The following is an 18,902-nucleotide window of genomic DNA, read 5'->3' as shown; positions in this document are numbered from 1 at the left end:
GCTCGGAGCCCGCTCGGAGCCCGCTCGGAGCCCGCTCGGAGCCCGCTCGGAGCCCGCTCGGAGCCCGCTCGGAGCCCGCTCGGAGCCCGCTCGGCTCTCTGCGGATCGGGGCGGCCCCGGGGATCGCCCTCCTCGCTTCCAGCTCTCCTGCTTCCAGCTCTCCTACGGGCCCATCCCGTTCGAGGAGGCTGCTGTGCAGGAATTCGGACCGGCCCGAGTGGGAGACTCCTTCGGGCCCACGTGAGTACCAGGTTTCGGTGGTGCTGTGCCCCTGTAGGGTTGGAGCTCGTGTCTCAGAGGGGTTTTTTTTTTGTGTGGGTGAGTCCTCACAAGCTCACCCTGGTGAAGAGATGAGTTGATGTTCTTCTTCGTGATGAGTGCTTGGAGGTGCCTGCCCAGACCCCTTAAGGGAGATTTCATGAGGGAACAGACAAGGTTCTTGCTGGTTTCTGCTGAGAGCTCCTTGTGACTGTGATTGTGTCTCTGATGCTTCTTGGGGGGATGTGTTTGCTTGTCAAGAGTGGCAGAAGATTCTCATCCCACCCTGAGCGCTCCCTGGGTGAGGAGAAGGCAGAACCTCCTCCTCGCTGTCCCTCAGCCTAAGCAATCCTGCACCCTCCTCTCCCTGTCCTGGTTTGCCTCCAAATCGCCTCAAAATGTCATTATCATCAATCAGGAGGGAAGGAAGAATCTGTACACGCTGCTCAGCCCTGATATTTTAATGGAAATACTGTGCTACAGTCGAGTTTACAACATCGGTATAGAAATCACATGGGTTTGTGGGCCGAGGATCACGTTACAGAATACAAAAAGCAAGATCAAATAAAAAGGAAACTAAAAAAAAAGCAACCCTCTGCTATTGTACAGGCTGGGGGCAGTGCTGGGGTGTCAGATGCAGCACCAGAGGCAGAGGTGTCCCCATGGCGTGTCCCAGGACCTGCAGCAGCCCCCATGGCTCAGTGACAGGCACAGGCTCCTGGGACAGGATTCCCTCCAGCAGCAGGAGCTGGTACTGCCAAGCTGGCCAAAAGCCTAAATCCCCAAAGATTTCCCCTTCCAGATCACCTCGAGCACACACCAGAATAAAAAAACGGGGGGAAATAACAGGGGAGCGTGCATGACACCTTTGGAATGGAAGAGGACACATGAGAGCCCCTTCCTGCCTGGTTACAGGAAAGGAGAAACCCGGTGGGTGATTTATTGCTAGCAAAGTGTGCAAAGTCCCTGCTGGGCTCTTCCTTCTCTCCATAGGAGGCTCCCGTTCCAGACCTGCCTGCTGTGCATTGGCTGCCAATGACCGGTGACCCCTCGGGGCTGTGACTCCAGGTCCTCCCTCCAGCCCTGCTCCCCGGAGGGGAAGCAGCTGTGGTGGCAGGAGCAGAGAACCTGGAGCTAGAGGATGTTTAAGGTTCCTTCCAAGCCAGGCCATTCTGTGACCCTGTGATCCTGCTGGCTCAAAGCACAGTGAGTCCCTGGGAGAGGCTGAAGCCGTGCCAAAGCCCTGCTGGTGTCTCCCTATCCCAGGACGATGGAAGCCACTCCAGGTGTGTAGGACTGGCAGCACGGATTTTTGCAAGGAAAGCCGCCTCCTTTTGAGGAGACACAGTGCAGTGGTGATGGCTGGCGTGGCTTACAAAATCTGCTGACTTCTTTATTTTTAAAATCACAATCTTCCCCCGCCTTTTAAGTCTCTGCCAGCGTTAAATTTCTCTACTTAAAAAAATATATATCCCATATGTGGATTTCTGGATTGAAATGCACCGAGACCTCCCCAGCCCCTTCTCCTCTTGCACACACGCACACACACACGCAGAGCAGCTCTGTCAAATACTGGCTTGGTATTTCCCATGATGTTTTCCCCAACACAGAAAGGGAAAAATACATCAGCACAATCAGCTGCAGCTAAGTTGCTCAGCAACACTTCCAAAAAGCGAAGATCCTTGGAGCTGGAAGACAAGGTGGATAAAAGTTACCCACCAGGAAAAAAAGCCAAAATTTTAAAAAATTAAGATTATATACTCTATATTTATATGTCTTTCAACCCCCAAACGCACACACGCCGCCTCTGCTGTTTCCTCTTGTCAACCTCAGAAAAGGGGTTGGATTACACCTCCCACTTCCCTCCCCTTTCCCACCCCAAAAGCTGCATGCTGCAACAGTGCCTTTCAGACAGGAACACGGCTGGGGGTGAGCGAGTTTCTTCCTCCAGTTAAGAACAAAGACATTATTTTTTTTATTTACAAAAAAAGGAGAAAAAAGTTTCCACACAAAAGCACTACAATGATAACTCCCTTTGGTAAAAAGTGTAATAAATGTCTCCATCGGTCTGTCTGTCGGTACTAATTCTCAAGCCACCTGGTACTATGGTACACAAGAAGCTAGTACAGTTATGCTAGCACATCAAGCATAATTCCTTTAATTAAAAAAAAAACAAAACCAAAAAACAAAAAGAAAAAACCAAAAAATTGACAATTTGTACATTTATTTACAAAAAAGGAGGGGAACATGTTAAAATCGTGTTGTTCTCTGCTGTGTGTGTGTACGTACATGTGTGTGAAAAGCTGGTGCATGGCACTAGGAGAGACTAGTAAACAAGCAGGTACAAAAAAAAAAAAAAAACAAAAACAAAACCCAAAATAAAAATAAAACAGTTCCACTGGCACTAGAAAGGACAGACCGATCTGCACAGGGTGAGTCCAGCCTGGGAGGGAGGGGAGGGAGCGGGAGGAGCCCGGGGCTCGCTGCCCCCTGGCCCCGCGCCGGAGCCCGCGAGGAGAGGAGAATCCGGTGGCGACAGGCACCTGGGGATTTTGGGGACACATCCAAGCGGTCCGGCGGTGGAGAGCGTCCTGTTCCCCTCCCTCGCCGCTCAGGGAGTCAAAGCCTCGACGCTGCTGGTGTGTACGAGCTCGTGGTGTTTCTCTGGGATGGCTCAGTTCAGAGAAGGGTCCTTCCTGCCCAAGAAGGGCCGGCGGCCCACGGCCCCGGGCGGAGATCCGCGGCCCCGCAGGGAATCCCGCCGGGACAGCTGTACCAGCCACGCACTAGTCAAGTGGCCATGTCACGGAGATACACAGTGAGGGGAGAAAGGCATCTTCCTCCTTCCCTGGATGCGCGCACACACACACATCTCCCGGGCTCTTCCCTCGCCCCGGGGCACTCCTAGGGTGTCTTGAATATCGTGCCGTATTTGACGCGGTACTTGTTGATGCTGACAAAGTGCAGGGTCTCTGTGTCACAGGTGGTGGTGCAGGGCACCAAGCCCTCCAGACCTTCGCCCATGAGCCACTTGTTTGTCTCGGCTGCCATTTCGCGGGGCACGTGCTCCTTGGTCCATTTGTCCACCCAGGCCTGGAACCGCTGGTGCAGCCGCTTGCTGACCCTTTCGTGGGACTGCAGAAACAGGACAGGTGTTAGGAAAAGGCAGCTTTGGCCCCCAAACTGCAGCACAACACAAAGCTTGGCTACTGGGTGACACTGGCAAGGGCATCAAACACAGAGGGAATTCATAATGCAGACACTGGACTAGTGACAGAGGGAAAGTTCTGATGAAGGTCCCCCATGTCTCCTCCCCAAGAAAATTCGTGGCAAAATGAGCTCAGAAATCCAAAGAAGTTTGTGTTCTTTGTTTAATACAGCAGTTCATGGGCTGGGGACACAGAACATATTCAGTGGGAGCCTGAAAGTTGCATGCCCAGCTCAGAGTCCCTTCTGCATTGCCCAAAAGATGCTGCTGCCTCCTCTGGTAGCACCCTGGACCAGGCAAGTCCTGCTCTTCCAGCCCTTGGGGTCTGTCTCCAGCCCCCAGAGAGGGGCACAGTCCCACGGAAGAGCAATTCAACATGCATTACACATACTGAGGACACAATTTATACAGAAAATTAAGACCCAGGTCATGTCTAATAGGCCCAAGAAGCCCTGACTTAACAGAAACATCAGGAGAGGAAGATTTGTGTACTTTTTTGGGTGAGAGCATCTGCCAAAGGAATGTAAAATCCAGGACAGATGGTATAAAGCCATGGCTACAGTCATAATTGAAAACAGACAATAAAATTAAACCTCCAGATTAAAACTTAGAGATTTTATTATTTGTTTATTCTTCTCCCAGAGACTGACAGCTTTGGGGTGTTAACTGCTAAATCCAATAGATTTGTTTCCAAAATCCAACGCAGCTTCTACAGCTCCCTCAGTGTATTCCAGTAACCAAGGGCTAAGCTCCACACTACATATTTAACACTTCAAGAATTTATGTTCAGATTCTCTGTGAAGAGCACTGGCACATGGCTTATAAGCTTACATTTCCTTGAGGTTTGTGCCAGTTGAATGAGATAGACAGAATTCAATCAAAATCCTCAGTATCAGCATTTCAAAGAGTCACTGTGCTGCAGTGACTCAATGATCTCAGCTGATGTGGATGCAAAGTTTAAGAGAATTACTTTACAACTAACGAAGTAAAGCCGCTATCTGTATCTCATCAGCAAGAAACATGGTAACTAGTTGTTTTATAAATCTAAATACATGGTAAAAGTGGATGGAAATATCCCCATAAGATCAGAAAAGGGGAGTGTCAAAGCATCCAGATGACCAGATCAGTTTCCTCCAGTGCAATCCTCCTAAATTTCACCCATCTGGAGTCACAAGCTCCTTTCATTTCGGATAAACCCAAACCTTTACAGCTTCCCAAACAGAGAGGCAGTGCCTCCTCCCTTCCCTGGGTCCCAGGAAACACCAGCAGCCCGCCCCATTCCTAGACTGGCTCCTACCTGCTGAGCTCGCAGCAGCGCGGTCCTCCTGTACATGTAATCCTCCGACTTGATCACGTACACCATCTTATAGGAGTTCAGCTTGAATTTACACTCCAGCTTGTCCAGGCTCTCCACGTTCTCCATGGACTTCTTACTGTTGCCCTCCTTCCCTTCCTTCTCCTGCTGCTCCCGACCACGCTGGCACTTGCGGATCCGCCTCAGGTTCCTGCAAACCAGAGAATCCCTCTTGGAACTGGCGCCCAGCCCCTGGCACTGCAGAGCCGGGTGTAGATGGAAATCTCCAGGCCAGGTTGGGCAGGGCTTGGAACAACCTGGTGTGGAGGGAGGTGTCTCTGCACACAGCAAGGGGGGAGATGAGATGAGCCGTTCCCAGCGCAGGCTCACTCACCTGGGCAGGAAGACGGGTTTCTGGGCCAGGTGCTCACGCAGCTCGGGGGAGGTAGAATCGGAGTTGACGTACCGCTCCACGTAGTCGGACCAGCGCTGGGAGCAAGCACAAAGCACGCATCAGCCACTGCCCTCCCACCAAACAGCACACGGGGTTAAGGAGGCTGAGCCTGAACTCGGGCAGAAGAGCACGACATCCCCTCTGGAGGCTCTGTGCACCTTACGCCCAAAAAGGGAGGTACAGTGCCTCTTTATGTGGATTTGAATATTTTCTAGTATAAAATAAGCCAAGAGGGATTTGCCTGCTCACATCATTGGATGAAACATCATATCCTTGATGTTTCTTTGGCTTTTGCTAATGGACCACGCCACACTGATCCAGACCAACCCTGACCAACACAGTCAGCTCTCTGGACAAGCTACCCTTACCTCTGCCTCCACTGGGTCATCTGAGTTCTCCTCTTCTGTGTCCAGCAGCTCAATGGTCAACTGAACTTGACCTCTGCTCTGAATGAACATCAGCTATCAGGAAAAAACAGAGGGAACTTCAGTAAGAGGAGGTTTGAAATAGAAACAAACACCTTTACTTCTTACTGGGGAAAAGAGACAATGAAGCAAGTTGGCAGTTTTAAAGGAAACCTTCTTGAGCCCCCAAAGTAAGTTTGAGGGCATGGGAAGAGATATTATACACTCAGGCTTTTATCCAAAGTACTTCTCTGGTTCAGAAAGGGCCTGACCACTTCCTGCCTCTTTAGCAAAGGAAGTATGGATTTGATTAGCACAGGTTTATTAGCAGTGTATGCAGGCAGCAGTGATTTAATGCCCAGTCAGTAGTGGCAGATCTCCCCACAGTTGACAAAACTGAGACACCAAGAGAAAGGGGAGAATCTGAGCTAACAAAAAAGCAGTGGCAGCCAAGCAGCCAGTATGATACAGGCCAAAGCTCCTGTGAAGCACAGGGGATATTCATTGCTGTTCCAGGAAATATATTCCTCCTTGAAACTTCATTTCTGAGGGACCCTTACAGAAGCATTAACCTATGTTCCAAAAGCTGTCAGCACGGTTTTGGCTGGGATGGAGTTAATTTTCTTCATTTTCAGGTGCCTAAACAAGGCTCTCTTTTAAAGGACCGGTGCCTCTCTCTTGTTAAAAGGCTCTCCCCTCAGCCCGTGCTGGTTTTACGCCGTGGCTCAGGGCCTGGCTCACCTTGAAGCAGTTCTCCTCGGACATGAGCTGCTCGGCCTTGCGCTGGTACGCGGCCTCCAGGAGCGTGCGCGAGGACTGGGACGCCAGCAGGCCCCCGGTGGCCCCGTTGCTGTTCTCGGCCAAGTACAGATCTGTCACCTGCACACAGATCTCATCGCTCACGATGTGCTGGAGCTGCAAACAGGAGCCACGGGGGCAAGGGCTTTGTCAGCAAGGCTGCTACACCCCCACCAGGACAGAATAAATAGGGGTGTAACAACGGGATTGAGCTCAAGCAAAAACCCCCTAGCTTCTTCCACTTGCAGACGATCTCTGCTACTACGTGAAAAACACACAATCTCTTCAGAAAAGTTAGCAGGTGGCAAAACACAGCTACTCAGAGAAAAACTACACACAGAGAACATTCTGATGGGCAGCAGGGGAGCAAGGGCCGGAGCTCCGTGGCACAGCGTGTCCTCTCCTCACCAAGGGGCTGCTGCTGTGTCTGAGGAGAGGGGTGGGAGGGTTAAGATCAAATCCATATTTTGTGCAAGTTTAAAAATCAAAAGTCTCCCAAACTGTCCTCTGAATTCAGTTAATCTCTGGACTGAAGGGCTTCTGAAGAGCAGCTCTATCCTTCTGAAAGAGGAAAGCCCTTTCAAGTTATTCCACTTCCAGCCCCTTGTGTCTGTTTTTGTTCTTTATACTACAAAAAGGCACAAGAAATTTTCCTTTGCTCACACATTCTTCCTACCAACCCAATAAAAGGACTGGAATTTAACAGCCAAAATGAGCTACTCCAGCAGCCAGATAAAAGAGACAAAAGGTTTTTAGAAAAAGCGTGCACTCCTACAGCACTGATGGAAGGGAAAGGAACTATTTAGATGTAATTTCCTTTTTTTTCTTTCCCAAAGCTAAAGCAAGATTACCTCCGGACACGCTTTGAATACTTATATCCTAAAACATCTGGAAAACAAGGACAACTCTGTAGAGGACATTCTCAATAATTCAAACAGATCAGAAATCACCTTCTATCATCTCTCTACTATGAGGGCTAGAGAGCTGGGGGAGGGAACACCCTGAATTTACCTGCTTGCCCCTGAAATTCCCCATGCAGGCACACAACACTGCACACACAAGCTGCCTGCCTCCCCTGGCCCGCCCCACCCAGCCCTGGCAGGCACCTGCCGGACGATGCTCTGGATCAGCTTGTCCATGGTGAAGGCGATGTAGGCGTGGATGGTGAACATCTCGCGCAGGGAGTCCTCGTACTGCGATGAGTCCATGTTCCCATCCAGCAGGTTGCGCACCATGTCCAGGAAGGCTGGGTAATAATCCTCCACGTCGATGTCCACTGCCACAGGAGAGAAGGGGACACACGGGCACACCACCCCCAGCAAGGGTGGCTGTCAGTTCTGGTCCTCAGGGACCCACTTGAGCTGAAGAGTTACTTAAACTTGTCTTTTATGGACATAAATAAGTCCTTTTAAGGCTTTTTTATGGTATTTTCATTATCTCCTGCTTTCTAGCTCTAGCCTCCTCCACGAGGTTTTTATTTCTGACAGCTTTTACTTAGGGAACTTGAGGATATATATGCAAGTGTAAAGCGAAAGCTCTTAAGAAATAACTGCTGTGGTTTATCCTTCTGCTATTCCAAGTCTCATGTTCACATCTTCCCACCTCCCCAGGGATAATAAAGGAGAGCCCATCTTAAAGGGTCACTACTATCACCCTGTCACCACCCTACAAGCAGAAGCACCTTTTCCCCCCAGCCTCCCTCCCAGAGTGACTCACTGGGCTCCTTCAGTCGCAGCTGGATGGCAGGACTGTCGCTCTTGTCTCGCTTTATGCCCAGCACTTCCCTCTCCCACTCCCGTTCCCGCGTCTCCTCCTCGATCTGCCGCTCGGCCTGGGTGCAGATCCGCAGCAGCCGCAGGCACAGGATCTGGTGCAGCCTCATGAAGATGTACCAGTTGCTGTTCACGTAGAAGAGGTTGTAGACCTCGTCCATGCCCCGCAGCTTCTGGGCTGTCGTGTTGTTGAACATCAGCTTGGTTTTGGGAGGACTACCCCCAACACCGTTGTGCTTTTTTGCAGCCCCAGTAGCTTCGTCCACATCCATTTCCTCCTCTTCTTCCTCTTCCACATCCGAGAGTTCACCTCGCTGAGCGAACAGCAGGTCTGGAATGAAGTGATACATGATCTGCTTGATTTTATACTTGTCCTCTTTCTGGATTCCTGTCTGCCGCTTCACGTGGTGGATGATGAGAGAGGCAGCATCCTCCAGGATCTGCTTGTCTTCATAGGCTAGTGAGAGGTGTGGGCCTGTGGGGACTCCAGCATTGTCTTCTGAAGCCTGTTCTTGCCTCTAGAAAGGAGAAACAGCATAAAAGTCAGCCTAAACAATCCCTCTCCACCACCTAACAGCCAGCTAAAAGCTCTGCCAGTGGAACAGATTTCCTCCCTCATCAAGCTGTGAGGAACAGGAACTGCACTAGCAAAGTACATAAGCTCGAGGGAAATAAACTACTGGTGATGATCTCACCTCATCATAGATGCTTTCAATCTCATTGAGGAGGCTCTTTGACCTTAGGACCTTGGTATCATTCTGCTTGAAGTTGATGCCCTGGTGGTCCAAGGATTTCAGGTAATACTTCTCATTCTGCTCTCGCCAGACTTTATTAAATCCTCTCTGGGCTTCTCGCCACTCTTCCTCTTTCATCTTTAACCTTGGATCAAGAAAACAAAGGTGAGCTAAGAGGTGAACATACAAGAAAAACCTTAGCCCGTGGTTCTTGGTGAGCGTTGACAAGAGCTGAACTCCCAGTGAAATGGGCATGGATCAAAGATATCACACAGAAAGGAGCTTTCCAGGAGGTGCCCTCTGGACACACTCTTCTGGAGAAACCACTCTGTGTTTCTTTCACGTTTAGGTAAAACCACACAGGAACAAAGCACTCCTGGGAAAGGGAATAAAGGGACAGGGAAGGCAAAAAAGCTGGCCCTGGTCTCTCAGGAATCCCCAGAAAGCTCCACCTGGGGAACAGGGGCAGTTTAGTTTGGAAAATGAACAAAGCATGGACAGCTGAGTATCCTGGGAATGCACTCCTGAACCTTGACTCAGCATCCCAAGCAAAGCACCCCTGACTGAGTCCAAGAAGGGCAGGGAAACGGGGACCTTGCAGGTATCCTGGGAAGGCTGCTACACCCAGCTCCAGAACTCCAAAACACAGGACTGAGAGTCCCAGGGAGATAACCCAGCATGTACTGCTTACACATCTCCTCGACCTTCCCCAAGGAGCTGTAGCACCCACTCCGTTTTAACTGAGGAAGGGGGAGGCTGACAACAGAAACATGAGGGTAGCAGAGACACCATATCCAGGCACAGGTGCCCATAGGATTTGGACAGGGATCACATTTAGCCCTGGGACAACATTTCCCTTATCTTACACACAGTGCTGACACCAGAGGAGAAAAAAGTTTAAGAGGAGACAACAAAAGCTCTATATCCGTCCAGCTGAGCTGTAAGGATTTTGTTCCAGGAGGGCAATTCCCTCTAGGTGATGATTATGGAAAACACCAACTGTCCAGAATATAAATGAACTTCTTAGTTTCACAGAATAATGGAATCATGGAATGGTTTGGTTCAGAAGGGACCTTATAGATCATCTTGTTCCACCCCTTGCCACGGGCAGGGACACTTTCCACTGGGGCGTGTTGCTCCAAGCCCTGCCCAACCTGGCCTTGAACACTTTCAGGGCTGGGGCGGCCACAACCTTTTGGGGCAAATTTACAGCCTTGTGGAGGGCACTCTCCTTAGGGGCAGGAATCAGCCACTTTTCCACAAATCTGGACAGCATACAGTGCATTACCCTTGGGAAGGGACCCCGGGGCAGGGTACTGGGGCCATCAGTACCTTTTGAGCACGATGGGAACAGCCACGGAGGGGTTCTTGCGGAGCCCGTCGATGATGTCGGCGGCCTTGTCGGCGTATATCCTCTGCAGGGCCTTGCGGTGGATCACCTCCGAGGTGCCCCCCAGCGTGTTGTCCAGCCGGAATTTGGCCTGCTCCTCCGCAGACAAGCGTGACAGCTTCTTCTGGATCGCCTCGAGAACACGGATGGTTGCCAGGTTGGTCTCCAAGACAACATCCAGCTGGAGAGAACAGTGCGTTAGCCGGAGTGTTTGAACAGACAAAACACGATGCTTCACGGAGGAAAACGTTCAAGTGGCACGAAACAAGAAGCTGCGCCTGTTTAACAAGGTGCACTCGAGCACTTTGGTGTTCAGCTGCGCTAAAATAATCCAATTATATTTCATCTGCTACCTAAATAATACTGAGTAAGAATTTAAAGGCTACTGGAATGATACTGCTCGGAAATTACATCTTCCAGCTGGGAATAGAACACAATTGACAGTTACTCTACAAAAGGACGTGCCAAATCTGTGCAGATTCAGGTAATTGCCCAGCTAACTTCCATTTCCAGTCAAAATGTCAGTCATTTAAAATCCTGAACACATTGCTTTGCAGATGATTACAGGGGAATGCATGTTCTCCTGCACTACGTGGGCAGGAAGAACAGAAAAGATGCAGCAATTCCATGCTGGCCACTCAACAATTTCATGTGAAGCAGAGTGAATGAAGAGCTCTGAACAAAAGGTGAGGGGCAGGGGTGGCAGCTTAGTGGTTATGCAGCCAAGGCGTCTTGCATGGAGAGAAAACAAGCTTTTATGCCAAAAACCAGGTGGCAGACACAATAAAAGATGCAGAATTAAAGGTATCGCTACATCAGGTTCATTAACTGTTCACAGAACAGAACCTTCTGAGACATGAACCAAGGAAAAGCAGTTTACCTCGAAACGCTCGTCCTCACACCTGTAGATGTGCTCTTCATATTGTGTCTTCTTGGAGCTCACAAATGTGGAATCCTCAGACCAGGACGGGAAGGAGACCCAGGTGTCATTCAAAACCTTTGAGGGAGAACAAGAGCCATGGTCAGCGTTCAAGGGGATCACACCTGGCCAGCTTCAAGGGCAGTCTTCTGATGGGACAATCTAATTCCCAGCTGGAAAAAGTGTGCGCCCCTTCCGAAGCCCAGCATCCATGGGCAACCCCAAACAGCCAGAACCCAAACAGCCAGGCAGCCTGAAAACTCATAGGCTGGAGCTGTGAGGAAAAACTTGCAAGAGAAGAGGAAAACAAAGGTGAAAGGAGCTTTTCTGCTACTCTGGATTAGTCAGCTGCAACCAGCTGGTTCCCCACGTGTGGTTCACCATCAACAGTGTGGTCACCACAGCAGACGTGACTGCTAGACAGGACACAGTTGCTGCCTCCAAATAAGGCTAATTGGAAGTATAAAACCATACCCCAGCATCACCTTTCCTGACAAACAGCTCAGCACCTGCAGCTTTCAATATAGGAGCAGAATAGCAAACAAACAAACCAACAACCTCAAAGAGGCTGAAGGCTAAGAAACAATGCAGACAGTCTTGAAAAGCCAGGTCCAGTTTTCATAAACCCAAAGCCTGAACAACTGAGTCATTAGATTCTCACAGGGAGAAAAGTTTGTAACTGCATCACACAAGAAGCTTTTGAGAGATGTGTCAAGACACAGATTAAAAATTCAGCATTTCGGGGAGAAAGAAAGATGCATCTGAAGGAATATGTGGGAGAATCTGTCTACAGAAAGCATAATTTTCTTTTAAAGGTGGTCTAGAGACAACTCTGAAAGCAGGCAAAGTGGGAATTTAGGTAAAAAAGTAGCAATAATCCTGAATTACATACTATCTTGTAAAGGACCTCTGAGATCACATTAAGACCACACAGAAAACCAGTTCTGTCATCTCCTACTTAAGTTTGCAATCTTAATGTTCCTTTCACAGGTTGTACTACGTAACACGTAATAAATAAAACGTAGGAGCATTAGGTATGTCAGTAATTAACCATCATAACTATCCAGTAGGCTTTTCTCCAGCTGCCCCACAACGCTCTATGCAAACCTTTCACAAATGATGCCGGAGAAGAGCTGATGCCAACCACCAAAGCCACGTGGGTACCACAGCTCCCAGCCAGCCTCCAGCATAACCCAGTTCCTAGACTGACGCCTCACCCTGTGCAATAGCTTCTGGATATGATCCAGATGTTCACGAGTGCCACTAGGAATTCCCAAGCTGTGCTCCCCCCGGGCTGCCACGGGCACCGCGGCAATGCCGGCCAGGACAGCGCCCACACACGCCCGGGTGCAGCAGCAGCACAGAGCAGAGCTCAGCCTGGCCCCAGCTCACACTCACCACCACCAGATGTGCCCTGACATCTCCAGGAACCTTCCCAACACAGGGACATGAACTAAACTCCCCATCCTGCCAGGTTTTGCTGCAATGCTTTACAAAGGCTGGGAAGAGCTGTCTTCTGTGGCTCTGCCTTACCTCTTTACACAGCGGGGTCCGCCCCGTGCACTTGGGCTGCTGGTAGCTCTTGGGCAGGGCTCGGTAGCTGGAGCCCAGCCTCTTGCAGGAGGCATAGTCAATCTCCATGGCAATCCCCTCAGTAGCCCGTTCTTTCGGGTATGTCTCCATGTGAACAGACTCCTTATACCCCAGAAAGTTTTTAAACCAAGTGAACAGTTCTGGGAATTTCCTAAAATCAAAGGAATGAAGTGAAAAAACCAGCTAAGCAGAACACAAACATCGCGCTGAGCTGCGATGCTGAGGCTAGAACTGATTACTACACACAATCCCTCTAAATCATCATTCTGGTGAGAGGACCCTCTCTGCTGAACCCCACTTCCACAGAGCCTGACCAAATGGGAAGCAAACACCCCGTTGTTGGTCAGGTGGGGGATTGCTCTCTTGGTGCAACTAAGGTGCTTCAGGAGCAGCTGTCAAAGGAGCAGCATTCATGGCACAGTCACATCTGGGTCTCCCCAGACTACCCTGGTAGTGAACTCAGACCAGATTCCTCGTTGTTTGCCAACGGTTTGAACCTTAAGCCACACCTTTCCTTTCCAGAGGCAGCAAGAAGAAACCAAAAGGCAGTTCTGTAACTGCACAGCAAAAGGCTTCAGTGCCAGGCAATTGCTTGAACTAGACTTCACAGAGCAGCATAAATCATGGAGAAGCCTTTACCTGCAAGGCCCAAGTTCACCTGTTCACAAAGTTTCCTGAAATTTTATTTGTTTAAAATACAGCACTTGTTCAAGTCCTCTTATCTCATGCAATGCTCCAGCAATAGGATGAACTGAACCTGTTACTAACTGAATCAGTAGTTATTCATTGCCTTTTCATTATATGGCAAAAAATGAAGTCCAACTCCAGAATAAAAAATCCTGTATTATATCTTTCCCTACAGTTAGGCAGTAGATGGGAAAAGTACAGAATTTTCTTGTCAAATAGGGCACCTTTTCTACCTAAAGTCAGGCATCCTGCTGATGCCTGACTAATTCCAGTGGAGCTACAGAGTGAGTAGAAGCTCCTTAGGGCAGTTTCTCTGCACAGTAGCTGCTTTAATGGGGTCCTCAACCCAATTTATGTTGCCTTCTCCCTTGGAACCAGCAATTCAGTGCCCAGGCAAAAGAAACACTAATCCTGCTGCCCAAAGTTGAAGAGAGGATATCTGTCAGTTTTAACCAATTAACAGAGCTGTTCTGTGCACTACTGACAATCATGGAAGTAGTAAACTTCTGTTTAAAATACAGAGTTCCTTAACATTTTTGGCTTTGTGGCAGAATTCAGCTGCTTTTTGGAAACTTTAGCGAGTTTATATCAGCACTCTGCTTCTTTGGGGGGACATTTCCTATGTAATTAGACAGTCAATCTTTTTTCAAATGACATGACCCATGATTCCAGAGCAAGAAACTGCAGTAACAGGCTGATAATAATTTTGTCTGCCCTACTGGAAAGGGAAGGGATACAGCAAGCAACACCTGCACTGCTCCTGCATGCTGCCTGTCAGGACACAGCCAGGAATCTCCCTGGATAAGGAACAGGAAAGGGCAGTGCAGAAGACCGTGATGGGGAGTGTTTCTTTCCTGGCTCCACAACAGAAACAGAGCAGGAAAGGGGCTGCTCTTACCCCAGGAATGGAGAAACCAGCTGCACGAGCTCGGCCCGGGAGATCACCTCCTGGTTGAAAATCACCAGGCAGCGCAGGAAGTTCTCGTACGCCTCCGCGCTGCGCAGAGCCTTGCGGACCTGGGGAGAGGAGACAGAGGAGAGAGGAGCTGTCAGGGGGAGACTAAGCAGGGGGACACCTGGGATTACACTGGAGTCCCGCAGACCTGGATTTGGCACTGCATTTCCCACCACGGCACACAGATCTTTCAGTGAGTTGAACAGAGAGAACTAGCCCTGTAGACAGAACTGGTACTGATGGAACCATCCCCACACTGGGATCCCCTGCAATGTCAGCACTGGGGCATTAATCTAAGAAAGGAGTTGCAAGTGAAGAATTAAATCCTTCAAAGAACCCTGTAACAGCTGGATTAAAACCCACTGGAATCATGGACAACATCAGCACCACAAACCCACCCAGGCTGCTTTTAAACTTCAGGTAGGGAGTGGGGGGCATGAGACCCATGCCCTGGGCAATACCTCTCCAGCCTCTGCCTGCTTCCAGCTTGGATTATGGCAGACAATCCTCCTTCTGAAACCTCAATCTTCACAGAATGAGGAAGCCAAACTATTCATCCCAACACCATTACCTTCCCCACAAGAACAATTGGATCTTCAGACTTCAGACTGAGATCTATCATCGTTAAGTTATTCATCATTGTGGTTATAATTCCACAGCAGGGATTTCTAGGTTTACTCATGTTAACACCTACATATCCTCCAAGAAATAAATTGGTTCCCAGTTACCATTAGCTGGTTCCCATCACACTGCAGAATTCACCAGATCAGCAGGGAGCAGCCAAGACTGTCATCAGTGTGTGAATATTGCTTAAAAGGATGGTTTTAAGTTTGTTCCATACTCCCCTCTGAGCTATAAGGCAATGTATGGACCTCTCAGAGAAAGCACCAAGGTACCACTTGGAAACATCCCACATCTCCTCCACTTGGTCTGTGTGCTAAACCAGCAACAGGTAACAACTGTGCAATTAATTAGATTAATCCCAGAGGGGAAATAAAAAAACCCCAATCCAAAGTAAACATGAATGAGGTGTTTGTAAATGGAGCTCCCCCACTGCAGGCAGCTGGCTGTGGATGGGCACAAGCTGTGCCAACACAGCAAGACAGCCACGCACATCATCAGCTGTACGGGGATCTTAAAAGGGGAAAACAACTTGGAGTGTGGGTTACAGGAGAAAATTCCCATTCCCTCAAACAAATTGTGGCAGCAGCAGCAGGTGGAGAGCTGGAGGAGGAGTTTGGGGAAAAGACACATGTAAAAAATATCACCAATTTTTGAGAAATTCAATGGATCTGACTTAGAGGTTACAGGGTACACCTGAGGTCAAGCTGGGAGATGTTACCAGGGTGGTGTAAACCTCACACGCTTCACTGTGATAGAAATCCAGATGTGTACACAGGAAGGACAAACATCAAGGACATGCAATATCTGCATCCTGCCTCTCACCTTCTCGAAGAAGAGAGATTCTGTCCCCACACCATGTTTGCTGGCTTCTGCCAAAGACTGGTCTTTCAAACCAAGCAGCTTTGGTTTCTTCTGTTATCAAAAAAAGAAAGGGAATTAAAAATAAAAGGGGTGTTCAGCAAGTTGAGATAATTTGATTATCTTATCACACATGAGTGCCAGTTCCCTGATACCACCATGTGCTTCCCATTAAAGGAAAGGTGGCTTTTTTGAAGGAACACTCTATGAAAACATGTGCTACAAGTTAATTTACTGAATGTTAATAAGTAGCATGCCACTCCAAATACTTGTAATACATTGTTGCACCCTTCCCTGTAACTAGCTGATTGTTTCAATCACACTACAGCATATCTTACTTGGATAACTAGTTTGAAAAACTGCCAGAATAAATGATTTTCCTATCACTCATCCAGTTCTGCAAGTCTTACACCTCACCAGAATGACAATTTTTTTCTCTCTTACATTCTACTGCAAGATGCTTTATCTTCCTCATCCTCAGAAAGGCTGAAAGTTGCCTCCAAAACGTGCTTTATTTTGGTGCCTTTGATTTGAAGAGGAAGAGAAAGGGCAGAAGGGGACTTAAACGGTACAATTATGCCTGCTAATGCTTTTCATGACAAAGGAAGATATACTGGCTTCAAAAAACTACCAGCCAAATTTCTCCTTCATGCACAAACACGAAGCCACCTGGCCACAGGACAATTTTTGTTGCACTACAAAGCCTCGCTGCTCTCACAAATCATGCGTCATTTGAAAAGGGCAAACTCTGCTGAGAGAATAATCATTCATCATTGTATTAAAAGCTTTATCAGAGGAAAGATGAGCAAACATGATACTACTGCAGCTGCTCCAAGTTCTGCTACAACAAAGCTTTCAGGCACACCTTTTCAGCTTGTCTTTTCCTACCTGTCTTGGAAACATTTGCTACAAATATTGGACAAGTTTACTCTGTGGCATTACTGAGACTTTTGTCTCTGCACTCCACAACGCCCCCTCATTAAATACTGCTAATAAAACTACATCTTTGTAATAAAGTGAAGAAAACTCTGTTTGCCCAAGCCATTAAAGTAACTATGTCCCACCCTCAGGAACAGATACCACAACTGGTTTGCAAAAATCAGGCAAGGACCTGTGCTTGGAAACAAGGACTTCTGAAAGGTTTAAAGACAAACATTATTTTCCATGTTCTCAAGCTGCAGCCCACGCCACAAAAATCACAAGGACTTGGAAAACACATCTTGCTCTGGCCCAGGCTCCTGGGCCCAGCAGGGCTGTGAAGGAGCAGCACGGGCTCTTACCTTCACCGGAGGGGTTGCCCCAGTGCCCGAGTGCCTCCGGATCTGGCAGCCGTTCTGGTTGGGTCTCTGCTGCTTGTTGTTGAGCTGTGGCTTCTTCACCGTGCCCCCGTGGTCATTCCTGACAGATTCCACTTTCTCTGCAGTTGTCTTGCTTAACAGCTTGTTCAGAGACAAACACATAAACCATCAGGGCTACGTTCCACACAAAATGTCACAGAACTGTCTGGGTTGGAAGGGTCCTTTAGGATCCCTCAGTTCCAATGCCATGCCATGGTCAGGGACACCTTTCACTATTCCAAGTTGCTCAGAATTCCATTTGATCTGTCCTTGAACACCTCCAGGGATGGTGCAGCCACAGCTTCTCAGGGTAGCCTGTGGCAGTGTCTCACCACCCTCACAGGGAAGATTTTTTTGTAGTATCTCATCTAAACCTACTGGCTTTCAGTTTGAAGGCATTCCCCCTTGTCCTGTCACTCCATGCCCTTGTAAAGAGTCTCTCTCCATCTTTCTTTGAGGATCTCTTCAGGTACTGGAAGGTCACAATTAGGTGACCCCTGAGCCTTCTCTTTCCCAGGCAGAACAATCCTAATTCTCTCAGCCCTTCCTCACAGGAGATGTGCTTCATCCCTCTGACCATCTTGGTGACTCCTCTGGACTTGCTCTGACAGATCAATGTCCTTCCTGTGCTGGGGACCCCAAAGCTGGATGCAGCAGTCCAGGGGGGTCTACTGCTCCTCCTAGCTCTACATGATCAATGGATTTTACTGCAGTTACAGCACTAACTTAGAACAAGCCTTTCAGGCAAAGGAATTGCACTTAAAAGTTATTTAAGAGATAAACTGTAGCCAGAAAATACAGTCTACCTCCCGACCTTCCTGCACCCCAAGAAAGTAACAGCAAAAGCACATTTTTCTGAACACTGGCTTCACACAGAACAGTCTGCACTAGGTATTTCCTCCAATATTCAAGGGTACTCACCACAGAGCTGTTGGCATCAGGCAGGAATTGCCCAAATTCCGAGAGCAGATCCTCCTGGTTCTTGAAGAGGCGAGCCACCTGGGCATAGACCTCCTGCTCCGTCAGAGCTGGCGTGTAGTTCCCTCCTGCCTCCTTGGCATTACGCTGCTCCTTCTGCCAGAGGAAAGAGAAGTGTCACAAGAAAGGATGCAAAAACTATTCAAGTGACAAAATATAAACAAACTTTCAGTGACAAAAATAATGAAACAGCAAAGGTCTCAGCTTCTTACATGAAGACTCATACTATATTAATAATACCACTCTCATATGTTCTAAATATCTATATTTATATATACTATAAATACATCCTAGATGCCCAGTGGGCCCTGGAACAGTAAGACACTGACCAAGGAAGTGGCTTCTTTGCTCTTAACACAGAGCTACGGCCACATTGCTCATCCTGACACATGCTCATAGAAAAAAGCCAAATCCAGTGTTTAAACAAGCATTTCAGACACTTCCAAACAAAGATGAAGGATTGAAATCTATTACTTCACACTGCTATATAATCATTTTAACTTGCCAGACTTCTGCTTATTTCAGGCAGAATTCAAGACCAGGGTGGAGCTTGGAGCAACCTGGCCTAGTGGAAGGTGCTCCTGCCCATGGCAAATGGTTGGGCTAGAAGATCTTTAAGGCCCTTCCCAATCCAAACCA

At 48.5% G+C, this 18,902-nt stretch overlaps 1 protein-coding gene and 1 long non-coding RNA gene across 3 annotated transcripts in view; one reads left to right on the top strand and one right to left on the bottom strand.

Moving 5' to 3' along the window:
- Nucleotides 1–18: 18 nt before the first annotated feature.
- On the top strand, nt 19–2,630 carry LOC134558359 (uncharacterized). The gene is made up of 2 exons (XR_010082341.1): nt 19–240; nt 1,252–2,630. It is a non-coding gene; the product is annotated as an uncharacterized LOC134558359 (long non-coding RNA).
- SIN3A (SIN3 transcription regulator family member A) overlaps nt 2,466–18,902 on the bottom strand; it is a 31,701-nt gene continuing 15,264 nt past the window's right edge. For both annotated transcript variants that reach the window (XM_063412112.1, XM_063412113.1), the window contains exons 7-21: nt 18,207–18,359; nt 17,229–17,387; nt 15,913–16,002; nt 14,410–14,528; nt 12,765–12,975; nt 11,193–11,309; nt 10,255–10,493; nt 8,884–9,067; nt 8,133–8,706; nt 7,523–7,692; nt 6,360–6,533; nt 5,583–5,675; nt 5,155–5,249; nt 4,764–4,971; nt 2,466–3,393 (exon numbers count right to left, since the gene is read on the bottom strand). In XM_063412112.1, the coding sequence (XP_063268182.1) occupies nt 3,163–3,393; nt 4,764–4,971; nt 5,155–5,249; nt 5,583–5,675; nt 6,360–6,533; nt 7,523–7,692; nt 8,133–8,706; nt 8,884–9,067; nt 10,255–10,493; nt 11,193–11,309; nt 12,765–12,975; nt 14,410–14,528; nt 15,913–16,002; nt 17,229–17,387; nt 18,207–18,359 (2,817 nt within the window). In that variant the 3' untranslated portion in view covers nt 2,466–3,162. The remainder of the gene's footprint in view (nt 3,394–4,763; nt 4,972–5,154; nt 5,250–5,582; nt 5,676–6,359; nt 6,534–7,522; nt 7,693–8,132; nt 8,707–8,883; nt 9,068–10,254; nt 10,494–11,192; nt 11,310–12,764; nt 12,976–14,409; nt 14,529–15,912; nt 16,003–17,228; nt 17,388–18,206; nt 18,360–18,902) is intronic.

The sequence above is a fragment of the Prinia subflava genome, chromosome 15, assembly GCF_021018805.1.
Source record: "Prinia subflava isolate CZ2003 ecotype Zambia chromosome 15, Cam_Psub_1.2, whole genome shotgun sequence".
NCBI classification, from domain to species: Eukaryota; Metazoa; Chordata; class Aves; order Passeriformes; family Cisticolidae; genus Prinia; species Prinia subflava.
This window is presented reverse-complemented; position numbering and strand designations above follow the sequence as displayed.